This window comes from Passer domesticus, chromosome 17 (assembly GCF_036417665.1).
Source record: "Passer domesticus isolate bPasDom1 chromosome 17, bPasDom1.hap1, whole genome shotgun sequence".
NCBI classification, from domain to species: domain Eukaryota; kingdom Metazoa; phylum Chordata; class Aves; order Passeriformes; family Passeridae; genus Passer; species Passer domesticus.
This window is the reverse complement of record NC_087490.1, coordinates 4,368,138-4,381,320: the sequence shown is the minus strand read 5'-3', so window position 1 is coordinate 4,381,320 and position 13,183 is coordinate 4,368,138. Positions and strand designations below refer to the sequence as shown.

The 13,183-nt window shown below is 51.6% G+C and overlaps 1 protein-coding gene across 2 annotated transcripts in view; it reads left to right on the top strand.

Moving 5' to 3' along the window:
* The window catches only part of RBM19 (RNA binding motif protein 19), a 51,430-nt gene that overhangs the window by 23,856 nt on the left and 14,391 nt on the right, over nucleotides 1-13,183 (top strand). For both annotated transcript variants that reach the window (XM_064392235.1, XM_064392236.1), the window contains exon 22: nucleotides 9,250-9,355. In XM_064392235.1, the coding sequence (XP_064248305.1) occupies nucleotides 9,250-9,355 (106 nt within the window). The remainder of the gene's footprint in view (nucleotides 1-9,249; nucleotides 9,356-13,183) is intronic.

The following is a 13,183-nucleotide window of genomic DNA, read 5'->3' as shown; positions in this document are numbered from 1 at the left end:
AGCCTGCCCCACCCAGGAGCTGTTCTGTGCCTGCTCTTAATGCCTTGCCTTGTGCTGACCCCTGGCAGGTGTCACATGTGGCCAGCCTGGGCTCTGGGGACAGTGCTGGGCTCAGGAGAGCTGGGCAGCCTGGCTGTGTTTGAGCCTCCAGCACAGCTCCCACGGTCCCGCTGCGCTTGCGTGCATTTGATCTTACCTCTGTTTCTCTGTTCTCCTGATGAAAATAATTAATCAGGTTATTTTTCTAAGTCATCCTGCAGCTTTACAGGGACAAGACTTAAATAAGGATTCTCTTTAAAGCAGAGCTGTGTTAAAATAGCTGTGTGCCTATAAATATCTCATTGCTTCTATATTTATTTTCCAGCTCAGTGCTGGAGGTTCTACAGCTGAATAGAAGATATTTCTTTATTTTTTGGATTGTTGATGCAGCTGGTATCTTAACAGCAAGGCTGCCTTCTCCAAAGCATGCCCTGGGTACACCTTTGGGTTCCTTCTGTGTTTCCTAGTTGCACAAATTTCCTCTTGTCTTTGAAAGGAGCTGACTCATAAGAATCCTCCAGGAGCAGAGATTTGCACCAGACCCTCCTGTGAGCACTATTTTTAGCATAACTTATTTTTTTGACCAAAGCTGCACTCTGATCAGGATTTTCAAAAGAGCCCAGGAGAGATAAATCCCCAAATCTCAGCGCTGTGGGAGCTGCAGGTTCCTTTGAAATCCTGACCCTGTGGTGATTAGGGCAGTGACTCGGTGGCTCCTAAGCCCTGGTCCTGCAAGGTGCTGCGTGCTGGGAGAATTGTGGCTTAGGAGTGTGAGCTCTGAGAAAGGCTTTGCAGGCATTGGAGGCTCTTGTTGAAGGCTGTGCAAGGATTGACATTTCCTGAGGGTTGGAGTAGAGGGGTCTGTAGGTGACTGCTGCATTTGTACAGCTCAGGGACAGCTGCCAGGGGAGCGTGGCTTGGTCCTGCTGTGCTCCAGGGAGGGGATGTGGAGGAAGATGTCCTGATAGAGCTGGTCCTTCCTCCACCAGCTTGAATAACTTTTGTCTCCCCCAGCAAAAAACAAAATAGTTATTACTATTAGGAGTAGCTGGTATTACTAGTAGGATTAAGAAGGAAGATGTTGGATGGGTGAAATGAGGGGATTTGGGAGTGGCTGGCCCATGACAGCAGAGGGGACAAGAGCCCTGCTGTGACCAGAACCAGCTCACAGCTCTGTAAGATTGCCCAAGAGAAGAGAAGGAACAACAAAACCAGAATAATATTAAAATGGGATTTTGCATCTCCATCCTGGTTTTGGGTGACCTCTTCCATCACACATCCACCAATTATCTTTAAATCCTCAAACTCTTTTGGGGTGGCTTTGAACACCCAAATTCTTGTCATTGTTCAAGTCCAGCAGTGCTGCTTGAACCCAGGGCTTCCTAAAGTTTGTGGTGCTCCCCGTGCCAGCTCTGCACCTTCCTCTGCCCTTAGGAACTGGAAATTGTAGGCACTGAGGTGTGAAATTTCAGGAGGAAATCTGTTCCTGCTTTCATCAGACAGTGAATCATCGTTGTCTTTAAAGCACGGAAATAAATGTGGAGAATAGGCAGGTGTCTTCTGCAGGAGGTGTCAGTGAGTCCTGGCTGCTTTTCCTTGATGTCACCAAATCTAAAAGAGATTCATGGCAAGAAGTGGATTAAAGAAATCCTTCCCACCCCAGTGGTGCAGGCTTGTCCATCAGCAAGGAGCAGGAAACAGAGCAGAGCATGTGCAGTACCCATGGGCAGGCACAGGTGGGAAGGGACATGCTGGGATATTCCTTTGCAGTTGGACCAGAAGAAAGAACAAAGAACAAATCAGGAGATGCCAAAGTCCATCCCTCCATCCTAAAGGTGTGTGAGGCTACTGGGTGAGGGTCTGCACATCACAGCTCCTGCTGCAGGGGCTCCAGGGCTCTGATTTCTTTCTTCACACTAAAATTCCAGCATGGGAGCTGGCTCTGGAGGGCAGAACGAGTGTGGCAGTCACCAGAGCAGCTGGACCTGGCTGCCCCCAGCAGCTGGAAATCAGCCTGCACTGGGAGGAGCAGGGGGCTGAGGAGCTGCAAAGGGAGGCTGCAGGGACATGATGCTGCTGCCACCAGCACAGCAAATCCAGGCAAGGGAAAGGCCCCTTTTCCCACCAGCCTCTAAAGCTGATATCTCCCGATGTTAAAACCTCCCGAAGTCGGATTAAACACAGCAAAATTAAGAAACCAAACCTGGTTGCAGCACCTGCTTAGAAATGACTTAAGTGGAGGGATATTAAAATTTTAAGACTTGCTGCTGTGCTGCTGATGGAGGATTTAAAAAAAATAATAATTACTGTTGGGTGGTTTTTTTTTTTTTCTTTCTGCTTGGTTTTCAGGATTGGTTTCTGTTTAGCGTGCGGCCTAATTGCGTAATTACACGATAGACTGGAGTAGAATTTAGTGTGTGTAATACCAGTTATAAAGAAGAGCCCTAATTATGTAGATCTTCTCAGGTAAATAATACATCAGGGGCATGGAGTGGCCTAATTACTGTTCTGAAAACCTGCCTAATGACTAATTTACTTGGAATTTCAGAACGCTTTTGATAAGGTCCCTCATAAGCAACTGTTAAGGAAAATAAATCGAGAAGGGATAAAATGTTTTGCTGTGTTTTTAAACAAGCCAGTTAAGCCACAGGAAGCAGCCAGTGCCTCCTGATCCAGCATCTTGAGGAGAGGGAAGATCCCTGGCTGCCTCCTACTCTGGGGCCAAAGCTGTTGTGTTCCTGATCCTGCTTTGCCATGAGCTCCAAGGGAGGCTGCTGCCACTTTCCACTAAAAATGGGATTTGTGGGTCAGTTCCCAGCTCCTTGGAAGAAGCACATCCATGTCCACATAGTCCCTGGCACTTGCAGTAGTTGTGGTGTTGGGCATCTAAATAATTATTGAGGATTTGTGCCAAAATTTGATAAATCCAGGAAGAACTAAACTTGGAGTTCTCCAGAGGTGCCAGGGGAATGAGGGCAATCCAAAAGCTGGAGCAGCTTTCCCAGCACTGTTTTCTAGTGGATCTCATGGCCTTCTTCCATGAGGAGGGAAGTCCAGAGCTGGGACCAGCAGCAGTGTTACTGCTGGGGGTGTGTTAGATGCTGCAGTGAGGGGAGCCTGGCTTTGGCCCTGCCCCAGGAGCCTCTGGCAGCAAGGACAGCCCTGCCCAGAAAACCAGGCTGGGGAAGGGATCCACAGCTTGGAGCAGCTGAGCCTGGGCAGGCAGCAGCACAAGGAAAAGGAGGAATCACATAAAGCAAAACCCAGTTGTGCTGCAGCAGCAGATCAAGGGCCTCCGAACAAAGATGATGCTCCTGGGCAAAGAGGAAGCTGGAAAAACTGATGATCCATGGTGAAGAGCAAGGTGCAGACGTGGCTGTCCCGTGTCCCGCTGGCTTTTCACAGGGATTTTGCAGGAGCTTTGATTATCCAGCAGGACATGAAGGATCAGCTTTGCACTGGGGACCTGCTTCCTGGTGTGGGCCAGGGGGACACTGCTCCCCTGCTCTGCTGCCAAATCCCTCCACCCACAGCTCCACCAGGGCTGGAGGGAGCCTCAGTTTGACTGGGCTCCAGGATCCAGAGGTTTCCCTCCCACCTTGTCTTCCTTGTGCCTTCATTTGCTGATTTTCAGAGGTGAAGGAGACATTATTGATGCTGCTGCTGATAATGGTAATAGGGGAGATGGGTGCCAGATAATTCCTGAACTCTCTAACAGGATTTAAGCTAACAAGAGAGGAAGGCTTTTTTCTTCCCTCCTTCCCCTTCCCTTCCTCCTTTTCAGATATTTCCTGTGCTGGGGATAACAACACCAAGGAGTGTTAAATTGGCTCTGAATGTCCACCCCTGGCTGTCCACATTCTTGTAACGATTTCATTAGCTTGAATTATCCACGTTATTTTCTTGTAATGGGATTAGCCATCCTGGAGTCAGCTGAAGTCCTGGAGCAGGAGGCGGGAGGGCCCTTCTGCTGCGTATTCCATTAACTCCCTCATGCAGGGGGTGGAACTGGCCATGGCTCAGCCCAGGGGCAAAACCATTTGCCAGGGTCCTGCCTTCCTCAAGGAGGAAGAAAGAAAAAAAGGACCATTACTGTATTTTTTTTTTTCCTCTCCCTTTTAATCAGCAAATTCAGAGGCAGAGAGTGGCAGGGCTGCTGAGGGGGGAAGGTCCTGTTTGGGGGCGAGTGGGGGAAAAGAATTAAATGAAGAGGAGCATTGCAAAGGGATTGAGTGAATTCCATGTGGCTGCTGGGGCTGAGGCCGTGCAGGGAGGGGAGGGAAGGACTTGTGTCTCTTTTGGACTCATCCTCCCTGCCCAGAGCCGTTTGGGATGAGCGGTCACGCTGCCTGCCTCATCCTGAGCCTGGCCTGGGGCTGCCAGCAGTCACCAGGGGGGAGCTGGGCAGGGCTCGGCATTGGGAGGCAGCAAGAGGAGAGGAGGAGGTGGTGGTGGCAGTAGATGGCAACCCAGGAGAAGGTTGGCAGCCTTGATGGAGGTTTTTGTAATCAGTTTTTCAGCATGGTTTTGCTGTTTTGTTTTTCTTGAAGGAATATAAACCAGAGAGGGGGATTTAGGACTGCTCTGTGCAGTGGGACCTCTGTACACATCTGCTGAAGACTCAGAGTGATTTTTGTGGTTGTTTTCCAAGATGTTCTGTGTTTTTGGCAGTGGACAGATTGATGGTGTCAGTTGTGCTTTCCCCCTCAGAACGTGACAACCCAAGAGTCCTTGACCAGCTCGTGGCTTGGGGTGCACCAAGATCAAGTCAGATGAACACACCTCTGTGTTTGGGACTTGAAAATACCCATCAGGGATGGACAGGTCTGGCCTGCCCCAAGGATTCTGGAGTTTAAATGCTGCTCTTTGAGACAGGGAAGGGGTTGAAATGGAGGGAACACTTCCCAGCTGGAGACACGTTTCTTCTTTGGAAGAAACTGTTCCCTGTGCGGGTGGTGAACCCTGGCACAGGGTGCCCGGAGAAGCTGGAGCTGCCCCTGGATCTCTGGCAGCATCCAAGGCCAGGCTGGACAGGGCTTGGAGCCACCTGGAATGGTGGAAGGTGTCCCTGCCCATGGCAGGGGGTAGAACAGGATGGGCTTTAAGGTTTCTTCCAAGCAAAGCACTCTGATTCCAGATTCAGCCTGATCTGCAGGCACCTGTCCCATGAACGGCCCTCACAGCTGCCTGAAGCTGTGGGGTTTTCTGGAGAGCAGGGAGGCAGGAAGGGCAGGGAAGAGGTTTTCTGGAGCCCACCTGTGTGCCCATTCTCCTCTGTCCCATGGCCTCTGGGCTGTGTTGGTGAAGGATGTGCAGGTTCCTTCTGGTGACCAGGCAAAGCCAAGAGAGCCATGGGTTGTCTCCTGAGCTGGAATGTGCTGGTTAATAGCAATATAATGTCCTATAATTAGCAGGCAAAGGACTTGCCTCCCAGCTGGCCTGTGCCAGAAGGATATAATTACAATCCCAAGGAGTGATGTTCCTCTGACCTGCAGCCAGCTTGCAGTGAAGAGGAGAAATCTCCTTTTCCTCCCCGTGTTCAGCCAGGGAAGCAGGATGGCAGCTGGAAGAGCTGCCAAAGCAGCAGGAGAGCAGCTGATAGCCAGCAGTGCCATGGAGAAATGCTGCATCTCTTGTGGTGGGAGGGAGGGGATGTCCCTGCTGGCATCTCTGGGATGCACCCTGTGATTCTGCTGAGCTTGGAAGGGGTGACTTGTCAAAGGAGAGCTCGTGGCTGTCTCTGTTCTGCAGCTCCGTGGATTGTGGCTCAGCCAGGGCCAGCACAGGCTTTTTCTGGTCTCCCAGCAAATCTGGATGGGCACAAACCAAAGGTTCTCATTTAGGAAATAGGAGTTGCAGTGTTTGTGGAGGCTGTCATCCCTCCCAGCCAAGAGCAGGAAAACGTGCCAAGCCTGGGAGAGCGAGGTGTGAGGCCAGATCTGCCAGCCTGGCTGGCAGGGCCTGCAGGGACAGGGGAGCCCAGGCAGAGCCAATCCTCCACACCTCTGTCCTCCCCTCCTGGTCCTGATTTCACTGGGGATTTCAGAGAGTAGCTGTTGGACACCATTTTTCATGGATCTGTGGGAAGGAAGCCTGGAGCAGCTGCAGCATGGCTGGTCACCAGGGGCTCTGCCACCCCGCTGCCTCTGCAGCAAAACTCTTTGCTTTTGGCCCAAACCTTCCTGTGTTAGTTGTGAGCAGCTCCATGGGGGTTTCACAAGAGATTTGGGATTGCTGCACACCTTGGCCACACTGAAATCCCATGCCAGTGTCCTGTCAGAAATGCAGCTCCAGGCCAGGCACAGGGGGCTGCTGGGCTCTTCAGCACTGAGGTTCAGGTCTTGTGCAGAGTTAGGCCAGGCTGACTGCAAACGAGTCAATGTCTCAAGCCTGAAAGGGCTTTGTTCCCACAACCACCAGCCCTGGTGCAGGGGGTAAGGAGCACTTGGAGAGGGCATGGAGGGGTGGGTGACTAAAAATCCAGAAACAGCTCTGGTTTCACACTCACTGATGCTGGAAACCTCCCTGTAAACCATCCTGCTCGAGGCAAGGAGCCTGGCCTGGTGCTGTGCTGGCAGCAGGATTGCTGATCTCTGCCCACCTGGAGAGGAGAGAGGCCCCAGCACCCAGAGATACCCCCACCCTGGGCTGCCTGTGGGGTTTTTTCACTCCATCTGTGCCCATCAGAGCTCTGTTCTGGAAGGGAAAGGAGCTGGCAGTGCCACCAGGTGTGACTTGCTGTGACTCCACAGCCATCCCAGCCCCTTGGAGCACATTTTCAAACAGCTCCACAACATCTTATGTAAAAGCTGCATTCTTCCCTCTCTTGCCATTATGCTCTGGTGTCACCTGGGTGATGTGCTCCATGCTTTTCCTCCTCCCATCCCCATTCCCATGGCTTTGCCCATGGCACGATCCATGCCTGGCTGTCCTGGAGCCTGGATGAGCTGGAGTGGGAGCAAACCTGTCAGCACCTGGCTTCCCTCTGGCTTCCCTGGGCAGGGAGCCTGCCACTGCAGGGGGTAATTGGGTTTCCTTCTGCCTCTGCCTCTCTCCCCCCAAATCCAGGAGAAATAATTGGAAAGGAGAGGTGTGAGTCTGTGCCTGGCACCGGAGAGGAGAACATTAAAGGCCGGAGCTGTGCCTTCATTCGCAGCTCCCGCCGGTAATTGCTGTGTTGTGGTTTCTAATTAGCGCCGCAGTGGGGGGGATGCTGTTCCCCTGCATGGCCCCTCTGGGGTCAGCCCTGTCCCCTCGGCTTCCCTCACCCCTCCACCTGGCCTGTTCCCTGGATCCATCCCTCTGGAAGCCCCTGCTGGCTCCCACTGCCCAGGGAAAGCTCCTGGCCAGCCCTGCTGTGGATCTGGAGCCCTCCCTGCACCCCTCTCCACGTGTGGGGGGCTTGGAGTGCTCTGAGCTGGGGAGGAGGGAAGAGCCAGTTTCTCCCAGCTCTGCCCAGGCTGATGTGGGCCAGCACAGCTTCCCTGGCACCCTGAATCCAGAGCCATCCTGCTCCTGTGGGTACCCCCTGGCCACCCTGAGTGCTGGGTCTTGGTGTCAAAAGGACACGTTGGTGTTTGAGTGCACAGACTGAGCGCTGTCTGAGACCTCCCTTTGAGCAAATACTCTGCTCCTGTTCCTTCAGCAAATATTCTGCTGCCCCCAGGCAATGTCCTTGATATTTTTCATGGAGAGAGAGAGAGACTGGAGCGTGCCCATGGCTCCTACCTCCCATTTTTCCTAGCTGGATGGGCATCTCCATGGCTCAGGAGCTGTCCCCTTGCCTCTCCCTTCACCCAACTGCAGCATTTGAGGTGCTCCAGGGATCCTGGGAGTCCCTGTCACCCCCACCCCGTTGCAGGAGGACCTCTGGCAACCCCAGGATCCGAGCACTCCCAGCAGCTGAGGCTGCTCCCTCTCCTGTGCTGGGTTTGTTTGTTTGTTTGCGTGGCTCCAGCTCGGAGGGGGCAGGAGGGAGAGGGAAGGAAAGCACCGAGCGGGAGACGTGCGGATTCATTTTGAAGCTTCATAATGGTGCATTTACACACCACGTTGCCTAAGGAAATTGGGTGGATGAATGCCTGGTCATGCTGCCAGTGCAGCAGGTTAACTCCCAGGATTTAGCTTATATCATTTCACGAGAGCGTTTATGGCCTTTACTGTGTTTATTCCCAGGTGCTCTTTGGCACTGCTGTATCCCAGGCTCCTTTTGTGTATGCACGCCTGTGTGGAGATTTTCAAATAAAATAACACATCTCTTCAGACCTGGGCCACATTAAATATTTATTGCCTGCAGTTTGTGCATATGTGTTTGATAAATGGGTGCGAGGGGAGGGGAAGAGGGAGCTTGGCAGCAGGGAAAGCGCCGGCTTTGTCCTGGAATTTCTCCAGGGGATGGCACTGGAGAGGGGTGTCCAGCACGTGCTGCCTTTGGGGCTAAAAAACCTTTTCAGGGTTTTTGGACAAAGTGGGATGGCTGTTTGCTTTGCTGCTCAAGCCACAAGTTCCTTCTGTGGGACAGGAACCCCCTTATCTCCCCATTCTTGGCTTTCCATTGACACTGCAAAACTTGTCTGAAATGCTGTTGGATATGGAGGTTGTTGTGGTCTGCTGGATTTGCCTGTTTCCCTTTCCACATCCAGAAAGCTTAGATAAAACCAGTTTATTCCAGCACAGAAGCTGCAGGATGGGAGAGGCTGAAGGGTTAGAGCGAGGAAATCCAATCATAAAGAATGCCCAGGATCCCTGGAGTTGGAGGGATGACACCTCTGGGGATGGAGGAGCTGTTCTGGAAACAGAGTAATTCCCTGTGGGGCCATGCTCTGTGTCCTGCCTGTATCCTGTGCACTCCACCCCCTCTTTAAAGGTGCAAATAAATCTGTTCTGGGATCTGGAGCAGCCCTGGTAACCTGGAGATGCTTTGCCCACCCTGAGCAGGGCATGGCATTCTGGCTGGATCTCCTGAGGGAAGGAGGAGCAAAGCAGTTACATTAAAGAAGTTTGTTAAGTTTTATATCCAGAATTATCCTTGAAATCCAAGCTGAGTTTTTAGCTGGTTGTATTTGCTTTGGAAATGGGGCTTGCAGGGCAGCAGAGTGGCTGCAGGACACCACTCAGTGTCACTCTGCAGCTGGCACTGCCAGGCTTTGTGGGGAAGGGGTGACTCTTGCCTTCATCTCACGCTGTCCCTGCTTTTCCTTGGATTCACAGCACCTTTGGAGAGCTCAAGACTGTCCGGCTGCCCAAGAAAATGGCAGGAACAGGATCCCACCGGGGCTTTGGCTTTGTGGATTTCGTCACCAAGCAGGATGCCAAGGTGAGCTGTGCCCTTCTGGCACTGCCCCAGGTGGGGAGGGCAGCCTGGAGGCTCAGCCCAGGTTTGGGCTGGTAGCATTCCCTGGGAAAGCTGCACTCAGGCTGAAACCCCCATGTGGGCAGCAACAAAACCCACAGCCCAAACCCCAAAGGGGGTAATTTTGGTGCTACTGATAAAATAACTCAAAATTCTTGTAATACAGAAGGACAGGAGCTTATTTTTTAGGTTTGCCAGCAGCAAGGTGAAAGAGGGTGGTTTTGACCCAACATTAACACATCAGGAAACCTCTGCACGTGTCCCACCTCCACCACCACCTTGATTTTAGGGGAGTTTTGGGTATTGTGGCTGTTCCCTAATTTGTAACCTGTGCAAGGCTTGTGTTCACCAGTTCTGTGTGTTTTGAAAGCCCCCTGTGAGCAGCCTTACCCTGCTGCTTTCCCAATGACCGTGCCAGAGGATCAGTAATTATGAATTGGCCTCGTTGATTTATTTTTTGAAAGCCTTCCTATATCTTTAAGTTCCATGCTTTTAGCAGAAACAAGGGGATTGCAGCCTGGCTGATGGTATCCTGCTCTCATCCTTTGCCAGAGGTTCTGGAGCAGGGTGGATTTCATCCTGCTGCTGGTTCCTGGTGGTTTGGGCAGGGTCTGGAAGGGAGTGGCTGTAAGCACAACCCATGGGATGTTGTTGCTGGAGGGAAGGGACCACATGAGCCCCCAAAACTCCAGATTTTCCAGACTGTGAGTGCAGATGAAGGAGGGAGGAGGGGGGAGCCAGCCAGAGCCTGTGTTTATGTTTTTAGACAGCATTCATTGATCCAGGATCACAAGGGACTATTAGATCATCCCTTCCAGCCTGACCTCCTGTATAACACAGTACATGGAGTTTCTTTGTTAGTCCTGTATTGATCCTAACTCAAACTTCCCTCTGCTCAGCTTTCCTCCTCCCCTTGGGGGTCAGCTGGGGGTGCAGGGATCCCCCCAGGAGCCTGGTTCCTCTCCCTGCACCTCGAGCTGTGCCTGTGGCTCTGCTCAAAGCAGCTTTGCTTTCACCTCTGCTTCACTCCGCAGTCACTCAGGCTTTGTTCCTGGGGTTTGAATTAATCTTTTCCCAAGGAAACTTTGGGCTTTGGATGGAAAGGTACATAGAGGGTTCTTCACTGCTGCTCTCTGGGAGAAACAGGCACAGGCTCAGTGTTTGCTTCCCATCCCTTCCCATCCCCTCAGGGGCTGATTCCAGCTGCACTGGACAAATGGGAATCTCAGTGACAGGCAGCCCATCCATGGTGAGGGGAGAGAGCCAGGCAGGCTCTGGCCCAGGGCACAGCTCCCAAAGCTCATGGGAGGGAGCATGCAGGGAGAGAGCTGCCCTGTAGAACAGCTCTCAGCGGGGTTTTCTTCTTTCCCAGCAAAGCAGCTCTTCTTCCTTCTTCATATTTTTTTTCCACCCTCATCTCTTTGAGGGATTTAATTGTCTCACAAGTGGCACATCAAGTACACTCCATTGGCCGTCTGGAAGAGGATGCACGGTGTATTGATGAATAGGATCCTGAATATTGTAAACACGCTCATAATTGGCTTAGAGTTTATTGCTGAGTGAAATGAGAGAGGAGGGGAGTGGGCCTGGAGACCTCTGAGCTGAATAGCTCTGACTGTCAGTGACGCTTTTGCTCAGAGTGGTAATCTGGAAATTGCTTATAAGCATCTTATAAAACATGATGGGTTTGTAATAGAATAGTTAGGCTGCCTTTGTTGGGCATTTAAAGCCTGTGACCTCCCGTGTTTGTCTTTTCTCTGAACAAGCACGGCTGCTGTGGGAGCGCACATGGAGATTTTCCACAGCCAGCACAGAGATGAGGGCTCCTCCTCCCAACTCCCCAATGCTGTGCCTGCAGATCTGCCCCATCAGGCTTGGCTTGATCTCCTCAGCCTCCCCTGCAACTCTGATGCACTGGCAATACCAAATTAACTCCAGTTAAGGAAGCACTAAATGTTTCCTGACGTTCCCTGTGCAGAATTGTTGCGGAATTGTTTTTATTTTTGAACTATTAACTGGGAAGCCAAGTTCCCACTTTTCTCCCCTGTTGATATAAAAATACATCTGGTCTCCAAATAGAAATTGCCCATTTGGGAGAGACAGCCAGTGATTTCAAAATGCACACACACGGAAGGAAAAATCCTTGTGTGCATCTGGCATCACAGAGAGCATCCTCAGTTGGGACCAGCTCTTGCAAGGGAGGGATATTTATCAATCTCCTAATGTTGTTGACCCTTTGTCCCTCTAATGATTCCAGCCTGGAGGCTCTTTGGCTTGAGTATTTAATAGGGCAAGGGGGAATGTGGAGGCAGAGCAGCACTGTCCTCCAAATGAGTGCGGCAGTCAGGGCTGGCGCTGTCACACCCGCGGGTGACAGACGCTGCGGTCCTGTCCCTGCTCCCGCCCTCCCAGCACAGCCCTGCTCCAGAGCTCTGCCTGCCTCATCCCAGCAGCCTGCCCTTCCTGGGGGTTCATCAGCCACCTCTTTGCTTGGAAATGCTCTTTGTGAATCCCACAGACGTTTTTAAGCTGCTGTTCCAGCCATTCCCTTTCTTCTCCCTGCTCTTTCCTGCCTTGCTGAGCTGTACTGTTAAGCTTGAACCAAACTTTGCAAAAAATGCTCAGAAATGGCATTTTTAATCATGCTCACATCCTGTCCTCAAGGAGGAGAAGCCCATAGTGTTTTCATGCAACCCCTAAAGCATCTGGAAAGCAAATGAGGCCCAGGAGAAGGTTTGCCAGGGATCTGGGGTGGCCTGGCAGAGGGTGTGTTACCAAATGCAGCAGAGTCAGGTTTGGGCATTTCCAAAGGAGCTTTTTGTTGCAAAGGCTCTCCTCTCAGGTGTAGGAAGATATGGAGCCCTGGGAATGAGAGGGCTTTTGTGGTGAGTCTCTCTCTTGGATGAGCACACATCACACCTGCCTTTTTCCCTCATTTGGTTACAACTCCACAAACCTGACCCTTCTTTGTTCCTCCAGAGAGGTGTCCTGGGAAGGCAGATGCTCACACAGAGGAGCTGCACCCCAAAAATAGCTCCTGCTTTTTGTGAAAGCCAGCCTGCTTCTCCTCATTTCATACTTGTCACCTAATTAAAATATATTTTTTTCCCTACCTATCTCTTCATTTGGAATAGCAGCAGTGGCAGATTTCCTCCTCTCCCTGGAAGATTTCCAGCAGTGTGGATGTATGGGGATAGCATTTCTCCCCTTCATCCCTTTGTCTTTTAAATCATCAGTGCTTTCTCTCTTTTTTTTTTCCTCCCCTGAAAAAGTCTTAATTCCTCTCAGAGCAATGAACAGCTAGTTTTGTCTTTTAGCTCGTTTCAAAAGAAGTGACATCTGTGTGTTTGTCACCTGAAATGTGCAGCTTCCCTTCTGCATTCCCAGCTCCTGGAGCCCATCTGGAAGACAGGGAGCAGAGATCCAGTACAGGCTGGAGTTTTCCTTCATCATGGGTGCAAACCATCTCATTTTGGGGATGTGTTTGGCCAGGAAAGGCCAATGTCACCAGGCTGGTGGCAGATGTGTCTCACCCAGTGGATTTCTTGCACGTAACACAACTTGATGGCAGCATCTGCCTTCCCTGTTGCTCCATGACCTTTCCCAGGGCTGCCAGCAAAACTAGAGGATGGCAATCCCATGAGGAGGAGGAGGTGGTGGAGGCAGAGAAGTGGCTCAGAGGAGCAAAGCCCACCAAGTGCCACGTTCATCATGGTCTGCCCTCCTCCATGACCTGTGGAGCACAGATGGGCTGTGTGCTGTCACCCAACTTTCCTCTTCCTTGTGCTGTGG